At 48.3% G+C, this 26,541-nt stretch overlaps 1 protein-coding gene across 4 annotated transcripts in view; it reads left to right on the forward strand.

The window, feature by feature from the left end:
• SYNGAP1 (synaptic Ras GTPase activating protein 1) overlaps positions 1–26,541 on the forward strand; it is a 469,079-nt gene that overhangs the window by 4,443 nt on the left and 438,095 nt on the right. The window contains exon 1 of one of the 4 annotated variants that reach the window (XM_040324976.1): positions 8,403–8,874. The exons of the other annotated variants lie outside the window; for them this stretch is intronic. Within the exon in view, the coding sequence (XP_040180910.1) occupies positions 8,853–8,874 (22 nt within the window). The 5' untranslated portion in view covers positions 8,403–8,852. Of the gene's footprint in view, positions 1–8,402; positions 8,875–26,541 lie in introns of those variants that run through there. 4 annotated transcript variants of the gene reach the window in all.

Below are 26,541 nucleotides of genomic sequence, written 5' to 3' on the forward strand. Positions count from 1 at the left end.
AGTTTGAAGCTGATTGGTTACTGCAGAGCTGCAGAGATTATGTGTGCTCCAGTTTTAGCAATTCCCCCCTATATTGTAGGCTGATATATGTGAAATGTAATACGTCTATATGTATGTCTCCGTTCAGTGGTACCTGACTCTTGGTGGTTCTATGGGCACCATGTCCGATATGCTTGAGAACCTCTTCCGAATAATTTTCTTGGCAAATATTTTCAAAATTTATTTCAGTCCGCTCTTACCTTGTCCACTGGGTTGTCCTGAAAACCTAATCCCACGCAGCGACGCCACCTCTGCTTGCCAGGTCTTGCTTCACCATCTCTTTGTTTATACCAGGGGTGTCCAAACTTTCTAAATAAAGGGCCAGTTTACTGTCCTTCAGACTTTAGGGGGGCCAGACTGTGCCCAGTGGGAGTAGATAATGTCCTGGCATCTAGTGGGAGTAAACAATTCCATATCTTTGGTGTCAGTGGGAGGAATAGTGCCCCATCTTTGGTGTCAGGGGAGAATTCCTTCCATTATCTTTGGTGTCAATGGAAGGAATTCTGCCCCATGGTTGGTGTCAATGCAAGGAATTATGCCCCATGGTTGGTGTCAATGGAAGGAATTTTGCCCCATGGTTGGTGTCAATAGAAGGAATTCTGCTCCATAGTTGGTGTCAATAGAAGGAATTCTGCCCCATGGTTGGTGCCAATAGAAGGAATTCTGCCCCATCATTGGTGTCAATGGAAGGAATTCTGCCCCATAGTTGGTGTCAATAGAAGGAATTCTGCCCCATCATTGGTGTCAATGGAAGGAATTCTGCCCCATAGTTGGTGTCAATAGAAGGAATTCTGCCCCATCATTGGTGTCAATAGAAGGAATTCTGCGCCATGGTTGGTGTCAATGGAAGGAATTCTGCTCCATCATTGGTGTCAATGGAAGGAATTCTGCCCCATCAATGGTGTCAATGGAAGGAATTCTGCCCCATCATTGGTGTCAATAGAAGGAATTCTGCCCCATGGTTGGTGTCAATAGAAGGAATTCTGCCCCATCATTGGTGTCAATGGAAGGAATTCTGCCCCATAGTTGGTGTCAATAGAAGGAATTCTGCCCCATCATTGGTGTCAATAGAAGGAATTCTGCGCCATGGTTGGTGTCAATGGAAGGAATTCTGCTCCATCATTGGTGTCAATGGAAGGAATTCTGCCCCATCAATGGTGTCAATGGAAGGAATTCTGCCCCATCATTGGTGTCAATAGAAGGAATTCTGCCCCATGGTTGGTGTCAATAGAAGGAATTCTGCCCCATCATTGGTGTCAATGGAAGGAATTCTGCCCCATAGTTGGTGTCAATAGAAGGAATTCTGCCCCATCATTGGTGTCAATAGAAGGAATTCTGCGCCATGGTTGGTGTCAATGGAAGGAATTCTGCCCCATCATTGGTGTCAATGGAAGGAATTCTGCCCCTTAGTTGGTGTCAATGGAAGGAATTATGCTCCATCATTGGTGTCAATGGAAGGAATTCTGCCCCATCATTGGTGTCAATGGAAGGAATTCTGCCCCATAGTTGGTGTCAATGGAAGGAATTCTGCCCCATCGTTGGTGTCAATGGAAGGAATTCTGCCCCATCGTTGGTGTCAATGGAAGGAATTCTGCCCCATCGTTGGTGTCAATGGAAGGAATTCTGCCCCATAATTGGTGTCAATGGAAGGAATTCTGCCCCATGGTTGGTGTCAATGGAAGGAATTCTGCCCCATCGTTGGTGTCAATGGAAGGAATTCTGCCCCATCGTTGGTGTCAATGGAAGGAATTCTGCCCCATCGTTGGTGTCAATGGAAGGAATTCTGCCCCATGGTTGGTGTCAATAGAAGGAATTCTGCCCCATCATTGGTGTCAATGGAAGGAATTCTGCCCCATGGTTGGTGTCAATGGAAGGAATTCTGCCCCATGGTTGGTGCTAATGGAAGGAATTCTGCCCCATAATTGGTGTCAATGGAAGGAATTCTGCCCCATGGTTGGTGTCAATGGAAGTAGTTCTGCCCCATGGTTGTCCTCAATCTCTTTCTCTGCAGCCTCAGCTGCGGAGTGAATGAACAGGGAGCTCCTTTGTACAAAAGCTCCCTGTTCATGCTCAAGCATTGTAAGCACAGGGGGTGGTTTCAATAATTTTGCCCATTCTTGCTGCTCTGGGCCCCCTTGTTGAGCCTATGGGGCCCCGAACAGGAAGGCGGGTGCTACCCCCTTATCAGTGTCCCTGTTTAAACCACTGTACTGTCCAAAATGAAATATGTATTAAGTATAGTAATTGTAGGTTGTGTTATACAGCTTTGTATACAGAATATTGCATTCCATTTATCAATCCGCATATGTATGTGTCTCTCTATGTAAATGAATTGCAGAATTGCACTTTTATAACTTTTGTGTACACAATTGTGTATCCTGGTTTATAAAAAATTGACATATATTGGTGGCCATACCCTGCAATATGTGTGTGTGTGTGTGTGTGTGTGTGTGTGTATATATATATATGTATGTATATATGTATGTGTGTGTGTGTGTGTGTGTATATATATATATATATATATATATATATATGTGTGTGTGTGTGTGTGTATATATATATATATATATATATATATATATATGTGTGTGTGTGTGTGTGTATATATATATATATATATATATATATATATATATATATATATATATATATATATACAATAGATAATATCTAAATATTGCATTTCTCATGTCTGCAGTTAAAGTGACACATGGGTCTCATTTTTACACCGTACGAAATTAGTGAAGCGCCATTTTGGTTCCTGGCATTCTGCGCCATTTTGGTTCCTGGCATTCTGCACCCTTTGCACTTACAGCATTGTAATCCTTGGGCTAGATTCAGGTAGCTGCGCCCCTTCTTGCGGCGCAGCGTATCGTATTTACGCTACGCCGCCGCAACTTACAGGAGCAAGTGCAGTATTCACAAAGCACTTGCTCCGTAAGTTGCGGCGGCGTAGCGTAAATTTGGCCGGCGTAAGCCAGCGTAATTCAAATGTGGAAGGGGGGTGTGTTTTATGCTAATATGTGATGACCTGACGTGTTTTACGAACGGCGCATGCGCCGTCCGTGTACATATGCCAGTGTGCATTGCTCCAAATGACGTCGCAAGGACGTCATTGGTTTCGACGTGAACGTAAATTACGTCCAGCCCTATTCGCGAACGACTTACGCAAACGACGCAAAAAATTAAAATTTCGAAGCAGGAACGACGTCCATACTTAACATTGGCTGCGCCACCTAATAGCAGGAGCAACGTTACGCCGAAAAAGCCTTACGCAAACGACGTAAAAAGCTACCGCCGGGAGCACGTACATTTTGTGAATCGGCGTAACTAGGTAATTTGCATACTCTACGCCGAAAACAACGGAAACGCCACCTAGCGGCCAGCGTGAGAATGCACCCTAAGATACGACGGCGTAAGAGACTTATGCCAGTCGTATCTTAGGCTAATGTCGGCGTATCTTGCTTTCTGAATACAGAAAGAAGATACGCCGGCGCAGCTTTGAATTTACGCGGCGTCTCTATGGATACACCGGCGTAAATTGTTGCTGAATCTAGCCCCTTGTGTATATTTCCAGACTTTTAGGCCACGTTCACATCTAGCGATTTGGCATTGCAGGTGGAATCGCTGGTAATCTGCATACAATTCTAAAACGTGCAGTACGCTTGTTTGGGTGCAATTTACTTTCAATGCCACCTAAACGCGGTGTGGTTTTGCTTTTGATTGTCATGCGACAAATTGCATTGTGTGAAGCTTGTCGTTCCAAAAGTAGCTCCTGCTCCTTTTTGAGCTTCGAACTTTGTGCAATACGTTTTGCCACGATTGTATTGTGAGTTATCGCGCGACAAAACAACACCGCGTCTACTGCCATTGAAAATGAATGGCACCCAAACGTTTTGTCAGCGTTGCCATGCAATTTGGAGTCGAGGGCCTTTAAGTGGAACTAAACCCTCCTATCCTTTTTCAGTCAAGGAAGCTGCCATCTTATGCCGCGTACACGCGGTCGGAATTTCCGATGGAAAAAGTCAGACGGAATTTTTTCATCGGATATTCCAACCGTGTGTATGCCCCATCAGACTTTTTCCATCGGAAATTCCAACGGACTTAGAAAGAGAACATGTTCTCTTTTTTTTCCGACGGAAATTCCGTTCATCTGTATGTAATTTCCGACGCATGCTTAAAAACAATTCGACGCATGCTCAGAAGCATTGAACTTTTTTTTTTTCTCGACTCGTCGTAGTGTTGTACGTCACCGCGTTCTTGACGGTTGGAATTTGGTGTGTCTGTGTGTATGCAAGACAGCTTGACCGGAATTCTGTCGGAAAAACCCGTCAGTTTATTCCGACGGAAAAAACGGTCTGGTGTACGCGGCATTAGCCTCTGTTTGATCTGTAACTGCCATGGCGCTGCACATGTGATCAGTTATGACACCAGCCATTTGATGATTTGATGATTTGACAGTTTGGTCAAGATCCCCAGCAAATGTGACAGTAAGCCCCTATTCACACTGCCGCGACTTCTGCGCCGACATTCTCAGCGCGACAGTGTGACTACTTGCATGCGACTTCTTTAACAGAAGTCAATGCAATTCGAGTCGGACCAAAAGTAGGGCAGGAACCTTATTCTAAGTCGATGCGACTCAAGTCGCTTCAATTAGAACGGTTTCATTGCACTAAACGGCGCAGCGCCATGTACGCCGTCGTAAGATTCTTAGAATCAGTTACACATAGATATCCATTAGATCCGACAGGCGTAAGTCACTTATGCCGTTGGATCTTAACTGCATTTTTTTGTTGACCGCTAGGTGGCGCTTCTGTCGAATTCCGCGTCAAGTATGCAAATTAGCTAGATACGCAAATTCCCGAACGTACGCGCGGCCGACGCAGTTAAGTTACGAAGTTTACGTTAGGCTTTTCCCGGCGTATAGTTGCCCCTGCTATATGAGGCGTATATGTGGCGCACCAATGTTAAGTATGGCCGTCGTTCCCGCGTCTAAACTTGAAAAAGTTACGTCGTTTGCGTAAGTCGTCCGTGAATGGGGCTGGACGTCATTTACGTTCACGTCGAAACCAATGACGTCCTTGCGGCGTACTTTGGAGCAATGCACACTGGGAAATTCCACGGACAGCGCATGCGCCGTTCCGCAAAAACCCCAATCACATCGGGTCACAGTAGTTTTACATAAAACACGCCCCCCTGATCCAAATTTGAATTAGGCGGGCTTACGCCGGCCGATTTACGCTACGCCGCCGCAACTTACGGAGCAAGTGCTTTGAGAATACTGCACTTGCACGTCTAAGTTGCGGAGGCGTAACGTAAATCAGATACGTTACGCCCGCACAAAGTTACGCGCGGCTACGAGAATCTGGCCCATTTTCTCTGGACAAGAGACGCTTGAGAGGGGAAATGATTTAAATTTACAAATACCGTACTGGTGACCCCACAATAGGGATAAAACTTTTTTTGCGGAAGGGAGTTTAATAAGACACGCGGCCACTCATTAAAATTAGAAGAAAAGAAGTCTAACCTTAAACTACGTAAAGGGGTTCTTTACTGTAAAGGCCCGTACCGTACACGCGATCGGATTTTCCGACGGGAATTGTATGATGACAGGCTGTTGTCGGAAAATCCGTCCGTTTGTACGCTCCATCGGACAATTGTTGTCGGATTTTCCGCCAACGAATGTTGGATAGCATGCTTTAAAATTTTCCAACGACAAATGTGTGTTGTCGGATTATCATTACCATAACACAACATTAGCAGAAGTTGCCCAAAGGGTGGCGCTAAAGAGCTGTAAAACCACGTAGTTCCGCGTTTGTTGGCCGACAATTCTTTGCCGTTTGTATGTAATACAAGTTCACGGTCAACGCCCTTCAGACAAAAGTCCTACGCTTTGTCCGATAGAAATCTGATCGTGTGTACGAGGCTCAGGAGCGGCAAGGATGATACGCCCCTATGGTGCATTGACATGCCCAACAATACTATTAATACTTGTATTCCCATCGCACACGTTCCTGGATGAGCTCTCAAATTTTGGTGCTGCAGCAACAACCAGCTGGATACTGGTTCAAGTCACAACAAAGATACCGTATTTATCGGGGTATAGCGCGCACCCCTAAAGTTGCCCGAATTCCTGTGGAAAAAAATGTTTTGTACTTACAGTTTTGGTGTCTTGCGCGGCGTCCATCGGCGGCCTCGTCGGGTCCGTCTGCGGCTTCGGGTGTCCTCTTCGTCGGGTCCGGCGTCCTTCTGCAGCGTCCTCCCCGCTCGTTTCCCGCGCCGAGTTTGAATACTGCGCCGACATATACCGAGCGCAGTACACTCGTGTATCGTCGGGCAGGCTCGGCAACTCTCGTGCTGACGTCCTGTACGCTCAGGACTTCAGTACGAGAGGCGCCGAGACTGCCCGAAGATACACGAGTGTACTGCGCTCGGTATATGTCGGCGCAGTATTCAAACTCGTGGCGGGAAAGCGGTTATCGGCGTATATCGCGCACCCACGATTTTGCCCTGATTTTCAGGGCAAAATAGTGCGCGGTATACGCCGATAAATACGGTATTTGCCAGCACACCTTGGAACGACATAAAATAGCGTCCAAACAAATAGTTTATTGCATGATCACGGCACAAGGAGAGTGCCACGTTTCGGAGTCACACAGGACCCCTTCGTCAGGCCTGACGAAGGGGTCCTGTGTGACACCGAAACGTTGCACTCTCTTTGTGTTGTGATCATGCAATAAACTATTCTAGCCGGATTCAGGTAGAGTTACGCCGGCGTATCAGCAGATACGCCGTCGTAACTCCGAATCTGCGCCGTCGTATATTTAAGTGTATTCTCAAATTGAGATACACTTAAATCTAGCTAAGATACGACCGCCGGCGCTGTCGTATCTTAGCTGTCTATTTACGCCGGCCGCTAGGGGCGTGTACGCTGATTTATGCCTAGAATGCGTAAATCAGCGAGATACGTCTATTCACAAACGTACGCAGTAAAGATACGCCGTTTACGTAAGGCGTTTTCAGGCCTAAAGATATTCCACTAAAAAGATGGCGCAGCCAATGTTAAGTATGGACGTCGGAACCGCTTCGAATTTTGAAATTTTTACGTCGTTTGCGTAAGTCGTCCGTGAAAGGGGCTGGCCGTAATTTACGTTCACGTCGAAACCAATGAGTCTTTGTGTCGTAATTTAGAGCATGCGCACTGGGTTACGTCCACGGACGCCGTACGTCAATTACGTGGGGTCATGCCTTATTAATATAAAACACGCCCACCTCTTCCCAATTTGAATTAGGCGCGCTTACGCCGGCACATTTACGCTACGCCGCCGTAACTTAGGACGCAAGTGCTTTGCGAATACAGCACTTGCCTCTCTAACTTGCGGCGGTGTAACGTAAATGACATACGTTACGCCCGCACAAAGTTACGCCGGCGTTCGTGAATCTGGCTATTCGTTTGGACGCTATTTTATGTCGTTCCATGGTGTGCTGACATGCACAACAAAACACGTGCGTCGGCGTGCTATTCAATATAGGTGCCACCACATTGCAGCAGCACATATACCATCCATTTCAGCGTGCTGCGCCAACGCATGCCTTCCAGCAACGCGTAGGTATAAATCGGGCCGCAGAACTTTGCATTTGGTGTGAAATATTAAATCACTTGGTCGTTGGCACAGATTTTATCCGTATGCAGACTTTTTTACGCAAGTACGGGCGGGCTGTGAATTTTCCCCGTGCCACGTTTGCTGACTGATTACCTATCGACCTTGTAGTTCCAGGAATCGGAGGAAGGTGCCAAGCGGCAGACGGCGCCGTGTAAGGGAGATCATTGCAGGCTGGGTCTATGGGAAGTTGCATAAGTAGTAGTAGTTGGCAGCGGCGTTGGCCAAGGGAGTGACAGATGCCGAGTTTGGGGTTAAGCTTTTATTAGGACAGGTGGATGGTACTTAGTTCTCAGTGGGGAAGGGGGGGGATTGATTGCCAGCTCTTTGGCTCAGTCGAGCGAAAAAAAAAAAAAAAACACGAATGGCCGCAGACAGCGGTGGCTCTTTCCATTCAGACTTGAGTTCCTTCATGCACCCTCCTCTTTCCTTCCTCTGGACCAGCTCTACCTCCATCGTCTCTCCTCCTCCTCTATCTGATGCAGCATCTCATTCTGAGCATCCTTCCCCTCCTCCTCCTCCTCCTCCTCCTCCGCTCTCTCTCTCTCGCTCTCTCCATCTCCCGTTCCCCTCCTCCTCCCCCTTCTTCTCTTTACATTTCCAGCTGCAAAACCTGACGGCCTGGGTTTTTTTTTTTTTTTTTTGTTTTTTTTTTAGACAATTTCTCCTCTTCTCCTCCCCTCTTCCCCCCTTTTCTCTCCCTCCGTCTTTTTCTTCTTTTTCCCCTTCATTTAGGTTCCTTTTTTTTTTCTTTTAATTGATCATCCCTTTCATTTTAATTTGCACTCTATCTCTGCTTGTAATTGTAAATAGATCTACCCCGAGCCCATTCCAGCACCTCGCTACTTACTCTCATCTCTGGCTTTCTCTCTCTCTCTCGCGCTTCCGCTCCATTGCACCTTTACAGTACATGGATTTATATATGCATTTGTTTTATATATCTTTTGCCTGTTAACCTTATTAGCACCCTCTCCATCTCCCTGTCTCTTGCAATCCATCTATCTCTCTGTCTCCATCTCTCTCTCCTTCTCTCTCTCTCTCTCCCCTGCAGTGAACCCTCCTCTCCCAATGTGATTAGATCCTTTACCTCCTCCCGGTGTCTCTGCTCCGGGAGACTTTCCATGCTCAGATTTCCGTCTTAGCCGTGGAACGATGTTCTATGCTCCCTTCAGAGGTAAATCTTTTCCCCCCCTTGTCTGTTACCCCACTTTGGTCCGAGCTTCCCCAAACCCTTCCCCAAGCTTCCCCCAAACCCTTCCCCAAGCTTCCCCCAAACCCTTCTCCGAGCTTCCCCCAAACCCTTCTCCGAGCTTCCCCCAAACCCTTCTCCGAGCTTCCCCCAAACCCTTCTCCGAGCTTCCCCCAAACCCTTCTCCAAGCTTTCCCCCAAACCCTTCTCCAAGCTTTCCCCTAACCCTTCTCCAAGCTTCCCCCAAACCCTTCTCCAAGCTTTCCCCCAAACCCTTCTCCGAGCTTCCCCAAACCCTTCTCCGAGCTTCCCCCAAACCCTTCTCCGAGCTTCCCCCAAACCCTTCTCCGAGCTTCCCCCAAACCCTTCTCTGAGCTTCCCCCAAACCCTTCTCCGAGCTTCCCCCTTACCCTTCTCCGAGCTTCCCCCTTACCCTTCTCCGAGCTTCCCCCAAACCCTTCCCTGAGCTTCCCCCCAAACCCTTCTCTGAGCTTCCCCCCAAACCCTTCTCTGAGCTTCCCCCCAAACCCTTCTCCGAGCTTCCCCCCAAACCCTTCTCCGAGCTTCCTCCCAAACCCTTCTCCGAGTTTCCCCCCAAACCCTTCTCCGAGCTTACCCCCAAACCCTTCTCCGAGCTTCCCCCCAAACCCTTCTCCGAGCTTCCCCCCAAACCCTTCTCCGAGCTTCCCCCTTACCCTTCTCCGAGCTTCCCCCTTACCCTTCTCCGAGCTTCCCCCTTACCCTTCTCCAAGCTTCCCCCTTACCCTTCTCCAAGCTTCCCCCTTACCCTTCTCCAAGCTTCCCCCTTACCCTTCTCCAAGCTTCCCCCAAACCCTTCCGAAACTCCACCACCGCTCCGGAGTTGCCTTCCGTCCCATTTTGTGGTCTTTCCCAAACCTCCGTTACTCTAATTTGTCTCTTTCCCTCTCTAAAACTTTGTGTGTCTCTCTTGCTCGGTGCCTAGTAGACGGTTGTTGTCCCTGTGTTTGTGGCCGGCTGTGCAGTCTGTGTGTAACTTTGGGCTTTGTTGTAGCGTTACTTTGTTCTGTGCCATTCTGTGATCTTGAAGTATTAATGATGATAATTAATTAGATGTCTTTAGAGATGATTAAAGGAAAATTTTCAACGAATGTATTTTTATAAAACAGGTGTAGCTCCTGGCATGCTCTGCTGGTGCGGGGGGTTTGCTGAGACTTGCGGTTCCTCAGCTGCTGCAGGTTGCCCCAAGTGTAGCATCCCAACCAGGGTTCCATGGAATGCTAGGGTTCCTCTAGGGGTTCCATAAACAATGAGTAATTTCTGATGCTTAGATATGTAACCACTGACGACAGTGATGTGTTTAGCTATCTGAAAGGGGAGCATTCTTCCCACTGATTACCAATGTATGGGACATGTGTTCCTCTGACCACCAATGTATGGGACATGTCTTCCTCTGACCACCAATGTATGGGACATGTCTTGCTTTGACCACCAATGTATGGGACATGGCTTCCTCTGACCACCAATGTATGGGACATGTCTTCCTCTGACCACCAATGTATGGGACATGTCTTCCTCTGACCACCAATGTATGGGACATGTCTTCCTCTGACCACCAATGTATGGGACATTTCTCCCGCTGACCACCAATGTATGGGACATTTCTCCCGCTGACCACCAATGTATGGGACATTTCTCCCGCTGACCACCAATGTATGGGACATTTCTTACACTGACCACCAATGTATGGGACATTTCTTACACTGACCTCCAATGTATGGGACATTTCTTACACTGACCACCAATGTAAGGGACATTCTTCCCACTGATCACCAATGTATGGGACATGTCTTCCTCTGACCACCAATGTATGGGACATGTCTTCCTCTGACCACCAATGTATGGGACATGTCTTCCTCTGACCACCAATGTATGGGACATGTCTTCCTCTGACCACCAATGTATGGGACATTTCTCCCGCTGACCACTAATGTATGGGACATGTCTTCCCACTGATCACCAATGTATGGGACATTCTTCCCACTGACCTCCAATGTATGGGACATGTCTTCCTCTGACCACCAATGTATGGGACATGTCTTCCTCTGACCACCAATGTATGGGACATGTCTTCCCCTGACCACCAATGTATGGGACATGTCTTCCCCTGACCACCAATGTATGGGACATGTCTTCCCCTGACCACCAATGTATGGGACATGTCTTCCGCTGACCACCAATGTATGGGACATGTCTTCCTCTGACCACCAATGTATGGGACATTTCTCCCGCTGACCACCAATGTATGGGACATTTCTCCCGCTGACCACCAATGTATGGGACATGTCTTCCTCTGACCACCAATGTATGGGACATTTCTCCCGCTGACCACCAATGTATGGGACATGTCTTCCTCTGACCACCAATGTATGGGACATTTCTCCCGCTGACCACCAATGTATGGGACATTTCTTACACTGACCACCAATGTATGGGACATGTCTTCCCCTGACCACCAATGTATGGGACATGTCTTCCTCTGACCACCAATGTATGGGACATGTCTTCCTCTGACCACCAATGTATGGAACATGTCTTCCTCTGACCACCAATGTATGGGACATTCTTCCCACTGACCACCAATGTATGGGACATGTCTTCCTCTGACCACCAATGTAAGGGACATTTCTCCCGCTGACCACCAATGTATGGGACATTTCTCCCGCTGACCACCAATGTAAGGGACATTTCTCCCGCTGACCACCAATGTATGGGACATTTCTCCCGCTGACCACCAATGTATGGGACATTTCTCCCGCTGACCACCAATGTATGGGACATTTCTCCCGCTGACCACCAATGTATGGGACATTTCTCCCGCTGACCACCAATGTATGGGACATTTCTTCCGCTGACCACCAATGTATGGGGCATTTCTCCCGCTGACCACCAATGTATGGGACATTTTTCTCACTGATCACCAGTGTAAGGGGCATTTGTCTCATTGGCTACCAATTTATGGGCCATTTCTTACACTGACCACCAATGTATGGAACATTCTTCCCACTGACCACCAATGTAAGGAACATTCTTCTACATGATCATCAATGTAAGGGACATTCTTCTCACTGACCACCAATGTAAGGGACATTTCTTACACTGACCACCAATGTATGGGACATTTCTTACACTGACCACCAATGTATGGGACATTTCTTACACTGACCACCAATGTATGGGACATTCTTCCCGCTGACCACCAATGTAAGGGACATTTCTCCCGCTGACCACCGATGTAAGGGACATTCTTCCCACTGACCACCAATGTAAGGGGCATTCTTCCCACTGACCACCAATGTAAGGAACATTTCTCCCGCTGACCACCGATGTAAGGGACATTCTTCCCACTGACCACCAATGTAAGGGGCATTCTTCCCACTGACCACTAATGTATGGGGCATTTCTCCGCTGACCACCAATGTATGGAACATTTCTTACACTGACCACCAATGTATGGGACATTCTTATCCATGATCACCAATGTAAAGGCCATTCTTCTACATGACCACCAATGTAAGGGACATCCTTCTCACTGACCACCAATGTATGGGACTCTGTTTCTCTATGCGCTGCGGGCGGATCGTGGCTTGTAGGAGGAGCTGGGAGGGTGCTGTACATAGCTTCTTTTTAGTAAAAAGGCTTTATTTAAATCAACTCGCTGTAAATCATAATTTTTAAAGAGCAACTGTCATCTCTGTCCGGCAGCGGCTCCTCCTCTGACCCACCAACAGTCTCATTCACTTTAATGGGAGGTCTGGTGATTTTTTTGCGCTATAAACAAAAATAGAGCGACAATTTAGAAAAAAATGCAATGGGGCAGATCCACAAAGAAATTACGCCGGCGTTTCTATTGATACGCCGGCGTAATTTCAAAATTCCCGCGTCGCATCTTTGTTTTGAATCCTCAAAACAAGATACGACGGCATCTCGGCTAGATCCGACAGGCATACGTCTTCGTACGCCGTCGGATCTAAGATGCAATTTTTCGGCGGCCGCTAGGTGGCGTTCCAGTCGAAATCCGCATCGAGTATGCAAATTATGTGCTATTGCAAGCTATTTACGGCGATCCACGAACGTACGTCCGGCCGCGGCATTTTTTTCCTTAGTTTGCGTTCGGCTTTTTCTGGATTATAGTTAAAGCTGCTATACTGAGGCGTACTCCATGTTAAGTATGGCCGTCCTTCCCGCGTACAATTTTGAATTTTTTACGTCGTTTGCGAATAGGAATTTGCGTAGAATGACGTCGCCGTCGTAAGCATTGGCGGGTTCCGGTTTAATTTAAAAAATGCGCACTGGGATACCCCAGGAACGGCGCATGCGCCGTTCCAAAAAAACGTTATTTACGTTGGGTCATGACGTATTAACATAAAACGCGCCCCCATTAGATCCATTTGAGAGATACGCTACACCGCCTTAACTTATGGCGCGGATTCGGTGTGGATTCAATTTAAAAAAGATAAGTTACGGCGGCATAGCGTATCTTAGATACGCTGCCCCCGGGGCAGATCTTTGTGGATCTGCCCCAATATGTTTTACTTTTTTCTATAATAAATATCCCCCAAAAAGATATAAAAAAACGTTTTTTTTCATCAGTTTAGGCCGATACGTATTCTTCTACATATTTTTGGTAAAAAAAATCGCAATAAGCGTTCATCGATTGGTTTGCGCAAAATTTATAGCGTTTACAAAATAGGGGATAGTTTAATTTTTTTTTTTTTACTACTAATGGCGGCGATCAGAGATTTTTTCGTGACTGCGACATTATGGCGGACACTTCGGACAATTTTGACACATTTTTGGGACCATTGTCATTTTCACAGCAAAAAATACTATAAAAATGCACTGATTACTGTGCAAATGACAGTTGCCGTTTGGGAGTTAACCACAGGGGGCGCTGTAGGAGTTGGGGTTTACCTAGTGTGTGTTTACAACTGTAGGGGGGTGTGGCTGTAGGTCTGACGTCATCGATCGAGTCTACCTATAAAAGGGATCACTCGATCGATACGCCGCCACAGTGAAGCACGGGGAAGCCGTGTTTACATACGGCTCTCCCCGTTCTTCAGCTCCGGGGAGCGATCGCGAGGGGGCGGCTAGAAACAAATAGCCGCGCCCTCGTCCCGGATCGCTCCCTGCGGGTTTCCGACCGCCGCATTTACCGGGGGGGGGGGGGGGTCCCGACCCGCGGAAAGGCGGGGACGTACATGTACGCCCATATGCCTGTACGTGCCATTCTGTGGACGTACATATACATGCGGCGGGCGTTAACCGGTTAAGTGGTTAAATATTTAAAAAAAACGTATTTTTTTCTTTTTTTATAAATCGTTGGTTTTTGTCCACCCTGCTGGCCCATTATTATTCTTAATGAACACAGTGAGTGATCTGTACTGAACACCCATGTGTTCATTCTTATCTGAAGCATAGTAAACTATGTTTACTATGATTCAGTTTGTGAATGAACAGGAAACCACTCAACACGGAGCACTTCCCATTTGTTCACTGTCCAGAGCAGCTGAGGCTGCAGAGAAAAGGACCGGGGAAGCTCTGTCCTCAATCTCCTTCTCTGTTTTAAAAAGTGAAACATCAGGGGTGTGTTTAGATTAAAGCCCCCCAATGGTGTCTCCTAATAAAAGTATAAAAACATAGGAGAGCTTCCCCCTTTGGTTGGAGCTCCACTTTAACGCAATAGGCTGTGCACCAGTGGTGGCTGGTGTTTTTTTGTTTGGGGGAGGCGGCAAACAACCGCCCCCTGGCACTTACCCCATCGGCGGGCACACAGCGGCATAGATTGGCGGGCACATCAAGAAGGGGATCAGGCTGCGGCGTGCACCTGTGTTCTCTCTTCTAAGATCACGGCGGCTTCCGCTGTGTGTCTCCTCCTGGGCGTCCAATAGGATCACCTGACTTTTCAGCCAATTGGCAAACGGGTATTAGACCCGGGCTTCCTGATTGGCGGAGAGGCGATTCAGTGTTAGAAAAGCGAATATTCATTTGCTTTTCTAACACGCCAGGGTGGGCTCATGGCGCAATGCTCCGAGCCCACCCAATTTTCAAGCCTAGTGCCTCTGGCTCTAATCGGGTGCTTCAAAAAAACACCCCTGCTGCTGTAATTTAGGCGCCCGGCGTCCTGAAAGGGGTAGGATGCATGAATATGGGGCGGCTGTGGAAAGATTCATGCTGTGCACCCCGGGCCGCCCCTGCTGCGCACACCAATGGAGCCAGATGATGCTGGATGTCCTCCAAGCAGGATATAAGGCAGGCTGTATGGGACTGTTGTATTGTATTAGATTATGCAAAAAGATTTAACGTTAAAATTCTTGTTTTCCTCTAGTTTCTAGAAGTGGGGGGCAGCCATATTTTGACAGCTGCTGCGGTTGACCAGGTTGTGGGGGTGTGTACATTTAGGGCAGTATGCACCCTGGGGTTGCTATCTGTCTGGGATTCAACCGGACAGTCCGGTCTTTGGATCACGTGTCTGGGGTTTAGTCCACCTCAAACCCAGACACACCAGTGGCAGCTCATGCAGCACCAGTCCTCTTTTCCCCCTCTCCCCTCCAGTCGACTTCCAGGGCTTTCAATTATATTCGTGGGGGGGGGGGGTATTAAATGGGGGTACAGACTGGTCTTGGGCGATTGTACTGGGGTACAGACTGGTCTTGGGTGATTGTACTGGGGTAAAGACTGGTCTTGGGCGATTGTACTGGGGTACAGACTGGCCTTGGGCGATTGTACTGGGGTACAGACTGGCCTTGGGCGATTGTACTGGGGTACAGACTGGCCTTGGGCGATTGTACTGGGGTACAGACTGGTCTTGGGCGATTGTACTGGGGGACAGATGGACCTGGGGGATTATACTGAGGGACAGACTGACCGGGGGGGGGGGATTATACTGGGGACAGATGGACATGGGGGGATTATAATGGGGGACAGACTGACCCAGGGGGATTATACTGGGGGACAGATGGACCTGGGGGATTATACTGGGGGACAGACTGACCAGGGGGATTATACTGGGGACAGATGGATTTGGGGGATTATACTGGGGGACAGACTTACCCGGCGGATAGTACTGGGGACAGATGGACAAGGGGGGATTATAATGGGGGACAGACTGACCCAGGGGGATTATACTGGGGACAGATGGAAATGGGGGGATTATACTGGGGGACAGATGGACATGGGGGGATTATAATGGGGGACAGACTGACCCAGGGGGATTATACTGGTGACATATGGACCTGGGGGATTATACTGGGGGACAGACATTTACCCCGGGGGGGGGGGGATTATACTGGGGGACAGACTGACCCAAGGGGATTATACTGGGGGACAGACTGACCCGGGGTGATTATACTGGGGGACAGACTGACCCAAGGGGATTATACTGGGGGACAGACTGACCCAAGGGGATTATACTGGGGGACAGACTGACCCGGGGTGATTATACTGGGGGACAGACTGACCCAAGGGGATTATACTGGGGGACAGACTGACCCGGGGTGATTATACTGGGGGACAGACTGACCCGGGGTGATTATACTGGGGGACAGACTGACCCGGGGTGATTATACTGGGGGACAGACTGACCCAGGGTGATTATACTGGGGGACAGACTGACCCAGGGTGATTATACTGGGGGACAGTCTGACCCAGGGTGATTATACTGGGGGACAGTCTGACCCAAGGGGATTATACTGGAGACAGATGGACCTGGGGGGATTATACTGGGGGACAGACTGACCCAAGGGGATTATACTGGGGGACAGACTGACCCGGGGGGATTATACTGGGGACAGATGGACATGGGGGGATTATAATGGGGGACAGACTTACCCAGGGGGATTTTACTGGGGGACAGACTGACCCAAGGGGATTATACTGGGGGACAGACTGACCAAGGGGGATTATACTGGAGACAGATGGACCTGGGGTGATTATACTGGGGGACAGACTGACCCAGGGTGATTATACTGGGGGACAGACTGACATGGGGGGATTATACTGGGGGACAGACTGACCCAAGGGGATTATACTGGAGACAGGTGGACCTGGGATGATTATACTGGGGGACAGACTGACCCAGGGTGATTATACTGGGGGACAGACTGACCCAAGGTGATTATACTGGGGGACAGATCGACCTGGGGGGATTATACTGGGGGACAGACTGACCCAAGGGGATTATACTGGGGGACAGACTGACCCAAGGGGATTATACTGGGGGACAGACTGACCCGGGTGATTATACTGGGGGACAGATGGACCTGGGGGGATTATACTGGGGGACAGACTGACCCAGGGTGATTATACTGGGGGACAGACAGACCCAAGGGGATTATACTGGGGGACAGACTGACCTAGGGGGGATGTACTGTGCAGACTGACTTGGGGGTGATGCTGTCCTGGGGGACAGACTGACCTTGTTTTATTTAACTAAGCTCCTTATGCTTCTCCCATTATTAACACTGCTTGTCATGGGATGCTTCATGCGCTGTAATACTACTCTTATTGGTGTCCCATGTCTTTTATAATGCTATAGTGTAAACTGCAAAAATGAAAAAGAAATTGTTGTGTGCCGCTAAATTGTTCAGGTTTGATTTGATAAAAAGGTGGCAACCCTAATGCCCCCTCCCCAGGACAATTACCCAAAACACAAGCAACCCGCTGTCCAGGCATTGGGCACATCCTGCCCTAGGCGCAAGTCCTGCTGAGCGCACCGCCCAGTCCTGTCCAGTGGCAGCCGCTGTCAGACTCTCATAGAGATTTGATAGGCTGCCAGCAGCAGGATTGGTCAGTACGCCTGCGCCCACCCGCTGCAGCGAAATGCCGGAGACCCATGTGTCGGGACTAAATGCCCAGTGTGCCTAAGGCATGATGTGGTGTGCATTTATAAATCCTAGACGGGCAAAAAATAAATACGAAAAAATCTGCGTTTCCCATTCCGAATCCTCAGTAAGAAATCCAAGTCTCTGTAACGTTTGCCATCATTATCCTACATTTACACCCCGCAAATGTGGATTTTTGGACTGAAATCCTAATTTGCATACACTCTCATCGCTCAGAAAATGTATAATTGCGATGAAAAATGAGGGCGTATTTCTGCCTACGATTGTTAAAGCGATATTACATTGTAGTGTTCAGGAAGCGCAGCGCACGCCATATGCCGTGTGTGGCTCTTTAAACAGATTGAGGTCAGGCAGCGATATATTTATGTATCTCGCAAATGTGGAAACTTTGTTTTCTAGTAGAGTCTTCCTTTTCTTCCTATGATTCGAATCTTCTTTTTCCTTCCATGCTTTGCTAATTGAATCTTCATTTTTAGTTTTGCAGTTGCATTTACGTCAGAAACTGCGCGGTTATTGCGTGTTTTTGCATGTGCAGTGACATGCATTTGATGCACATTTTTACACGCATTGGCATGTATTTTTCCTAAGCTTTCCTTTGAGGTCACTTCCATCTTCTTTGGATTATTATGCGCACTGCGTTGTGGTGCATTTATATGCATTTGCGCATGTTTCTGTGCATTTGCAGTGCAGAAAAATGAAGCATGCTCTTTTTTTTTTGCACTGCACTGCAATGGCGTGAACTGTGCCCGTAGGATAACCTGGCGAAACATGTCGAGTGGAAGCATCGGGGTAGATTGAGATTCAGGTAGGACTTGCCCATTTCTTACTGAGGCGCAGTGTACCGTTTTAACACTGCGCCTCCGTAAATTTCCTGCGCTACGCTTGATTCACGGAGCAGTAGCTCCGTAATTTGCGTGGGCGCTCCTGAAAAATGCCCGGCGTAAGCGCACGTAATTTAAACGATCCCATAGGGGGCGTGGATCATTTAAATTAGGCGCTTTCCCGCGCCGAACTTAGTGCGCATGCTCCGTCGGGAAACTTTCCCGACGTGCATTGCGGCAAATGACGTCGCAAGGGCGTCATTTGCTTTAACGTGAACGTAAATGGCGTCCAGCGCCATTCACGATTCACTTACGCAAACAACGTAATTTTTTTAAATCGCGACGCGGGAACGACGGGTATACTTGGCATTGGCTGCCCCTGCTAATAGCAGGAGCAGCCTTACGCGGAACCCGACGAACGCAAACGACGTAAAATGCGTACGCAGGGCGCGCGTAGGGTTGTGAATCGGCGTTAGTATGCAATTTGCATACTCAACGCTGACCACTACGGGAACGCCACCTAGCGGCCATCGTAAGAATACAGTCTACGATATGACTGGCATAAGAGCCTTATGCCAGTCATATCTTAGGCTGCAGTCGGCGTATCGAGCTTCCTGAATCAGGAGCATTCGAAACGCCGGCGCAACTAAGCAATTGCGCTGCGTAACTATGGTTACGCAGACGCAATTGCTTGTTGAATTTACCCCATCATTTCTACTCATCTGTTGAAAATATTTATTTTATAAAATACGTTTTAATGATTTATAATAAATATGTATATTTTTTTTATTATTATGTGTTTATTTGCACCTTAACCACTTTACCACCGGGCTCATTTTGGCACTTCTCTCCTTCATGTAAAAATCACAATTTTTTTGATAGAAAACTAATCAGAACCCCCAAACATTATATATTTTTTTTTAGCAGACACCCTAGGGAATAAAATGGCGGTCATTGCAACTTTTTTTTCTCGCACAGTATTTGCGCAATAATTTTTCAAACGCCTTTTTTTGGGAAAAAAAAACGGTTTTATGAATTAAAAAATAACAAAACAGTAAAGTTAGCCCAATTTTTTTGTATAATGTGAAAGATGATGTTATGCTGAGTAAATAGATACCTAACATGTCACGCTTTAAAATTGTGCACATTCATGGAATGGCGCCAAACTTTGGTACTTAAAAATCTCCATAGGCAACGCTTTGAAGTTTTTTACAGGTTACCAGTTTTGATTTACAGAGGAGATCTAGTGCTAGAATCACATATGTGGCTTAAACAGCATTTACATATGTCGGCGGGACTTGCGTGCGCGGGAGCTACCGGGGACAGGGGCGTTTTAATTTTTTTTTTTTACTTATTTATTTATGTTTTAACACTTTTTTTTTTTTTATCACTTTTATTCCTATTACAAGGAATGTAAACATCCCTTGTAATAGGAAATGTGTGTGACAGGTCCTCTTTATGGAGAGAGGCGGGGTCAATAAGACCCCGCATCTCTCCTCCAGGCTGGAAAGCATGAAATCGTGAAAAAAAATTCACCCATCTCATGATCAGTGTTGCTCACTAGCCGCAATCGCGGCTTTGTTTACTTACGGGGTACCCTGGCGTGACGTCATCACATCGCGCCTGGGTCCTCCGACGGTCATAGAGATGACTGGTGACCATCTGGTCACCAGTCATCTCTATGCTTCCTGCCTGCGCCGGACGATTCCTTCTCCGGGCCCCCGATGGCACGGGAGAGCTCGGAGAAGCATCGGATGGCGGCGGGAGGGGGGGATGTCCCCTCCCGCCGCCTATAAGAAGGATCAAGCGGCGGCACGCCCCTATGATTGTTCTTGTGGTGCGCAGAATCGGCGGCTGAAGACATGGATATCTGGATGATGCCTCTAGCTGCAGGAATCATTCAGATATCCCCCGGCAAAGCCCAGGACGTCATATGATGTCCACCCAAGATGGCAGATCCCTGATCTGTGGACGTCATATGATGATAGGCCGGTATTGAAGTGGTTAATTACTGTATTTATTGGCGTATAACTCTCACTTTTTTACCCTGAAAATGGAGGGTAAACTGTGCCTGCGTGTTATACGCAGGGGGCTGTGGAAAGTTTTTTTCCTGAAACTTCCCTCTTAAAGTTAGGGTGCGTGTTATACGCCTGTGCTTGTTATACGCCGATAAATACGGTATTATGTGTTTATTTGCACCGTAAAAGTCCCCATTTTTTTTCGAACTGTCCATAGGATAACCTGGATTTTAGACTATCTATACCAGTGCTCAATAAACTCCAGGCGCCAGGGTGCCATGGTGACAAGCCCCCTTACGTGCCACATTTGGCATGTCATTTTTTTTGGGGGGGGGGGGTGGGTGCTTCAGGAGAAGGGGACTTCCTGTCCCACTTCCTCCTTCCGCCGAGGGGCTGGTAAGGCGATTAGCTTAATAGCCTTATTGCAGCCCCTCCCTGTAGGCGAGCGCCTGTCCAATCGGACGGCGCCGCTAGGGTTGCCACCTCATCCCTTTAAACCGGAACACATATGGATTACACAGGTTCTGAGGCTAATTTAATGCAGGAAAGGCACCAAGTGAGTTTAATTACCACCGTAATCAGCCACAGAACCTGTGTAATTATTATAGGCTTGGGTTTAACCCCTTAACACCCGCCGCACGACTATTTACGTCCGCAAAATGGCACGGACAGGCAGCAGGGCGTATATATACGTCCTTGCCTTCTAGCGGGTGGGGGGTCCAATCGGGACCCCCCCCCCCCGATGCGGGCGGATTCCCGCGGGGAGTGATCCGGGATGAGGGCGCGGCTATTCGTTTATAGCCGCTCCGTCGCGATCGCTCCCCTGAGCTGAAGAACGGGGAGAGCCGTATGTAAACACGGCTTCCCCCGTGCTTCACTGCGGCGGCTGCATCGATCGAGTGATCCCTTTTATAGGGAGACTCGATCGATGACGTCAGTCCTACAGCCACACCCCCTACAGTTGTAAACACACACTAGGTGAACCCTAACTCCTACAGCGCCCCCTGTGGTTAACTCCCAAACTGCAACTGCCATTTTCACAATAAACAATGCAATTTAAATGCATTTTTTGCTGTGAAAATAACAATGGTCCCAAAAATGTGTCAAAATTGTCCGAAGTGTCCGCCATAATGTCGCAGTCACGAAAAAAATCGCTGATCGCCGCCAATAGTAGTAAAAAAAAAAAAAATTAATAAAAATGCAAAAAAACTATCCCCTATTTTGTAAACGCTATACATTTTGCGCAAACCAATCGATAAACGCTTATTGCGATTTTTTTTACCAAAAATAGGTAGAAGAATACGTATCGGCCTAAACTGAGGAAATTTATTTTTTTTATATATGTTTTTGGGGGATATTTATTATAGCAAAAAGTAAAAAATATTGCATTTTTTTCAAAATTGTCGCTCTAGTTTTGTTTATAGCGCAAAAAATAAAAACCGCAGAGGTGATCAAATACCACCAAAAGAAAGCTCTATTTGTGGGGAAAAAAGGACGCCAATTTTGTTTGGGAGCCACGTCGCACGACCGCGCAATTGTCTATTAAAGCGACGCAGTGGCGAATTGTAAAAACGCCTTTGGGCATTTGGCAGCATATTGGTCCGGGGCTTAAGTGGTTAAAGGGATGAGGTGGCAACCCTAGGCGCCGCTCGCGCATGCGCAGTGGTTGCCCGGCCGTGAAGCCGAAAGCTGTCACTGCCGGGTGCCCACACTAAGAATGAAGACGCCGGCCGGCGAGGAGCGGAGCCCCGGCCGGCGCGTCGCTGAAACCGTGGAGCAGGTAAGTGTCTGTTTATTAAAAGCCAGCAGCTACAAAAAGTGTAGCTAATTTTTTTAATAAACTTAAAGCGGAGGTTCACCCTTTAAAAAAATTTCTGACATCACACGGAGTCACGCCATCCTACCTACAGAATGCCGGTGTTTTTTGTTTTTTTTTCTCAGCACATACCTCTTAATCCCGATTTTCACCTCACGGCAATCCCGCGGGAGTGGGCGTTCCCAAGCACTGCCTGTGATTGACAGGCTTCCGAACGGCGCATACTGCGCGTCACAGGTTGCCGACAGAACCTGAACGTCGGTGCGCAGGCGCCGTATAGAGCCGCACCGACGTTCGGGTTTTTAGGGCAACCTGTGACGCGCAGTATGCGCCGTTCGGAAGCATGTCAATCACAGGCAGTGCTTGGGAACGCCCACTCCCGCGGGATTGCCGTGAGGTGAAAATCGGGATTAAGAGGTATGGGCTGAGAAAAAAAAAAAAAACACCGGCATTCTGTCGGTAGGATGGCGCGACTCCGTGTGATGTAAGAAATTTTTTTGAGGGTGAACCTCCACTTTAAAAAAAAAAGTCTGGAACACCCCTTTATTGCACAGGCACTTCTGTGAACTGCCCAGGGGTCCTAGGTGCATGGGGGGCCTTTGAAGTTTCCTCCCAGCAGGTTCGGGCCTTGGTAACAGGTCTCCTCACGTTGTCTCTATTCTTCTACAGTGTACAGGTCAGTTCTGTTATCTGGCTGTGTCTGCAATGCTCTCTCTCCCTCCCTGGCATCTTCCTCTTCTCCTCAGACACTGTGTGGCCGTCCTGCTCCTCCCTGTCCTCCTCACACAGATCCATTCATCTTTGCCTGTCACACTGCTCCTCTCAGATGCTTGTTATCTCTCTCCCCACCTCCCTTCCCTGACTTTTCCCTGCAGACACTTTCAGGTAGATTCACAAAGAGTTAGGCCGGCTTATCTACAGATAAGCCGACCTAACTCTGAATCTAAGCCGACCTATGTTTAAGTGTATTCTCAAACAGAGATACACTTAAACATACCTAAGATAGGCTGGCTTGCGCCATTCTATCTTAGGCTGCAATGTTTCTTTTGCACGCTAGATGGTGCTGCCATTGCGGCCGTCCTAGATTATGTAAATGAGGGACTACGCCGATTCCCGACGATTTACGAGCGTACGCCGGGCCTACACTGTCGAGTTACGTCGTTTCCGTATGCGATAGGCCGCCTAAAGTTAGTCCACCTATGAGGTGGAATAACAATGTTAAGTATGGCCGCCGGTCCCGCCGCGAGGCTCGAATTTTTTACGTTGTTTGCGCAAGTCGTCCGCGAATCGGATTTACGTTGTTTACGTACGCGTCGAAATCAATAGGCCCGTTCGCTTACGCCCGCTCGTTTTAGGCTACGCCGTCTAAAATTTGAAGGTAAGTGGTTTGAGAATCACTTTTAACCTAAATAATTTAAGGTGGTTTAGCCTAAAAAAAGTAGGCTAGGCCGTCCTAATTTTAGGCGCCCGTACGTGAATCTACCCCTGTACCTTCACACGTGTGTGTGTGTGTCCCAGGACCTACAAACATTACAAATGTCTGCAACCCCCCCCCCCCCCCCACACACCCCCAGCACTGTCTCTTTACTAGGCAATGGAGATCACTCCCTCTCTCTATATTGTTTTGATATTTTTTTAGTGGGGCCCTGTCAGGTAGGCTGTACGGGGCCCCGTGATTTCTAACAGCAGCCCTGGGCGCCGCGGCAGCACAGGGGTGAAAAAATCCTCTCTACTGTCACTTATCAATACAGAAGCGCTGCTGTATTGACAAGTGACAGCGCTCTCCTCCCGACAGCCGTTTAGAACCCTCTCTGCTCTACAAAACACTTTGGGCCGGATTCAGATAGGAGATATGACGGCGTATCTCCTGATACGCCGTCGTATCTCTGAGTCCAGCCGTCGTATCTATGCGCCTGATTCATAGAATCAGTTACGCCTAGATTTTCCTAAGATCCGACTGGTGTTGTCTTACACCATCGTATCTTAGGCTGCAATATTTACGCTGACCGCTAGGGGCGCTTCCCTAGACTTCCGCGTAGAATATGCAATTACCGTATTTATCGCGGTATAACGCGCTCCCGCATATACCGCGCACCTCTAAAGTGACCCCCAATCCAGTGGAAAAAAAGTTATTTTTGTACTTACAGTTTTGGTGTCTTGCGCGGCGTCCATCGGCGGCCTCGTCGGGTCCGGCGTCCTTCTGCGGCTTCGGGTGTCCTCTTTGGTGGGTCCGGCGTCCTTCTGCGGCTTCGGGTGTCCTGCGGCTTCGGGTGTCCTTCTGCGGCGGGTCCGGTGTCCTCTTCGGCGGGTCCGGTGTCCTCTCCGGCGGGTCCGGCGTCCTTCTGAGGCGTCCTCGCCGCTCGTTTCACGCGCCGAGTTTTGAATACTGCGCCAGCATATACCGAGCGCAGTACACTCGGGCAGGCTCGGCAACTGTCGCACTCACGTCCTGTACGTCCAGGACGTGACCGCGGAAGAAGCCGAGACTGGCCGACTATACCCGAGTGTATTGCGCTCGGTATATGTCGGCGCAGTATTCAAAACTCGGCGCGGGAAAGCGGGTATCGGCGTATATCGCGCACCCACGATTTTGCCCTGATTTTCAGGGCAAAAAAGTGCGCGATATACGCCGATAAATACGGTAGGTAGTTACGCCGATTCAGAAACCAACGTCCGCCCGGCGCATTTTTTTTACGTCATTTGCATTAGGCTTTTTCCGGCGTAAAGTTACCCCTGCTATATGAGGGGTATATGCGGCGTTAAGTATGGACGTCGTTCCTGCGCCGAGTTTTGAAAATTTGACGTCGTTTGCGTAAGTCGTTCTCAAATAGGGCTTTGCGTAAGTTACGTTCACGTCGATACCAATGAGGCTTTGCGGCGTAATTTCGAGCATGCGCACTGGGATTTTTTCATGAACGGTGCGGCGCATGCGCCGTTCACAAAAAATGTCAAATACGCGGGGTCAAGTCAAATTTAAATAAAACACGCCCACAACATCCCCATTTGAATTAGGTGGGCTTACGCCGCCACACATGCGTTACGCCGCCGTAACCAAGGGCGCAAGTTCTTTCAGCATACGGAACTTGCGCCCAAAGTTACGGCGGCGTAACGTATCTGATATACGTTACGCCGGAAGAAAGATAGAGCATTCTATCTGAATCCGGCCCACTGGGCTAGATTCAGATAGAATGGTCTATCTGTCCGCCCGGCGTAACGTATCTCCGATACGTTACGCCGCCGTAATTTAGGGCGCAAGTTCTGTATTCAGAAACAACTTGCGCCCTCTGTTACGGCGGCGTAACGTATCTGTGTCGGCGTAAGCCGGCCTAATTCAAATGTGGATGATGTGGGCGTGTTTTATGTATATTAACTGTGACCCCGCGTATTTGACGTTTTTTTTACGAACGGCGCAAATCGTCATTGCTTTCGACATGAACGTAAATTACGTCCAGCCCTATTCGCGAACGACTTACGCAAACAATGTAAAATTTACAAAACTCGACGCGGGAATGACGTCCATACTTAACATAGGATACGCCTCATATAGCAGGGGTAACTATACGCCGAAAAAAGCCGAACGTAAACTATGTAAAAAAATGCGCCAGACGTACGTTTCTGAATCGGCGTATCTAGCTCATTTGCATATTCCACGCGTAAATCTATGGAAGCGCCACCTAGCGGCCAGTTTAAATATGCAGCCTAAGATACGACGGTGTAAAACACTTACGCCGGTCAGATCTTAGGGATATCTATGCGTAACTGATTCTCTGAATCAGGCGCATAGATACGACCGGCCGGACTCAGAGATACGACGTTGTATCTTCTCTCTGAATCTACCCCACTGTCTGTCTATCTCTTTGTGAAAGCAGAGAGGGGAGGGGGGGAAGGGGTGGGGGGTGTACACAGGCAGGAGCTGCTCCTCTAGGGTGACCACATTTCCAAACTACTATTCAGGGACACCCCCCTTCCCAAAAATCAGGTGGGATTTATGATTTCTCCAATCACAAGAAGGGGGCGGGGACTGCCTGGTTTCCTACTGCGCATGCGCGACTTGTGCTGCGTGTTCTGACTGGTCACTGCTGTCCTCTGGGATCTGTGTGTCTCCTAAAAAAACA

Source organism: Rana temporaria, chromosome 9 (genome assembly GCF_905171775.1).
Source record: "Rana temporaria chromosome 9, aRanTem1.1, whole genome shotgun sequence".
Lineage (NCBI taxonomy): Eukaryota > Metazoa > Chordata > Amphibia > Anura > Ranidae > Rana > Rana temporaria.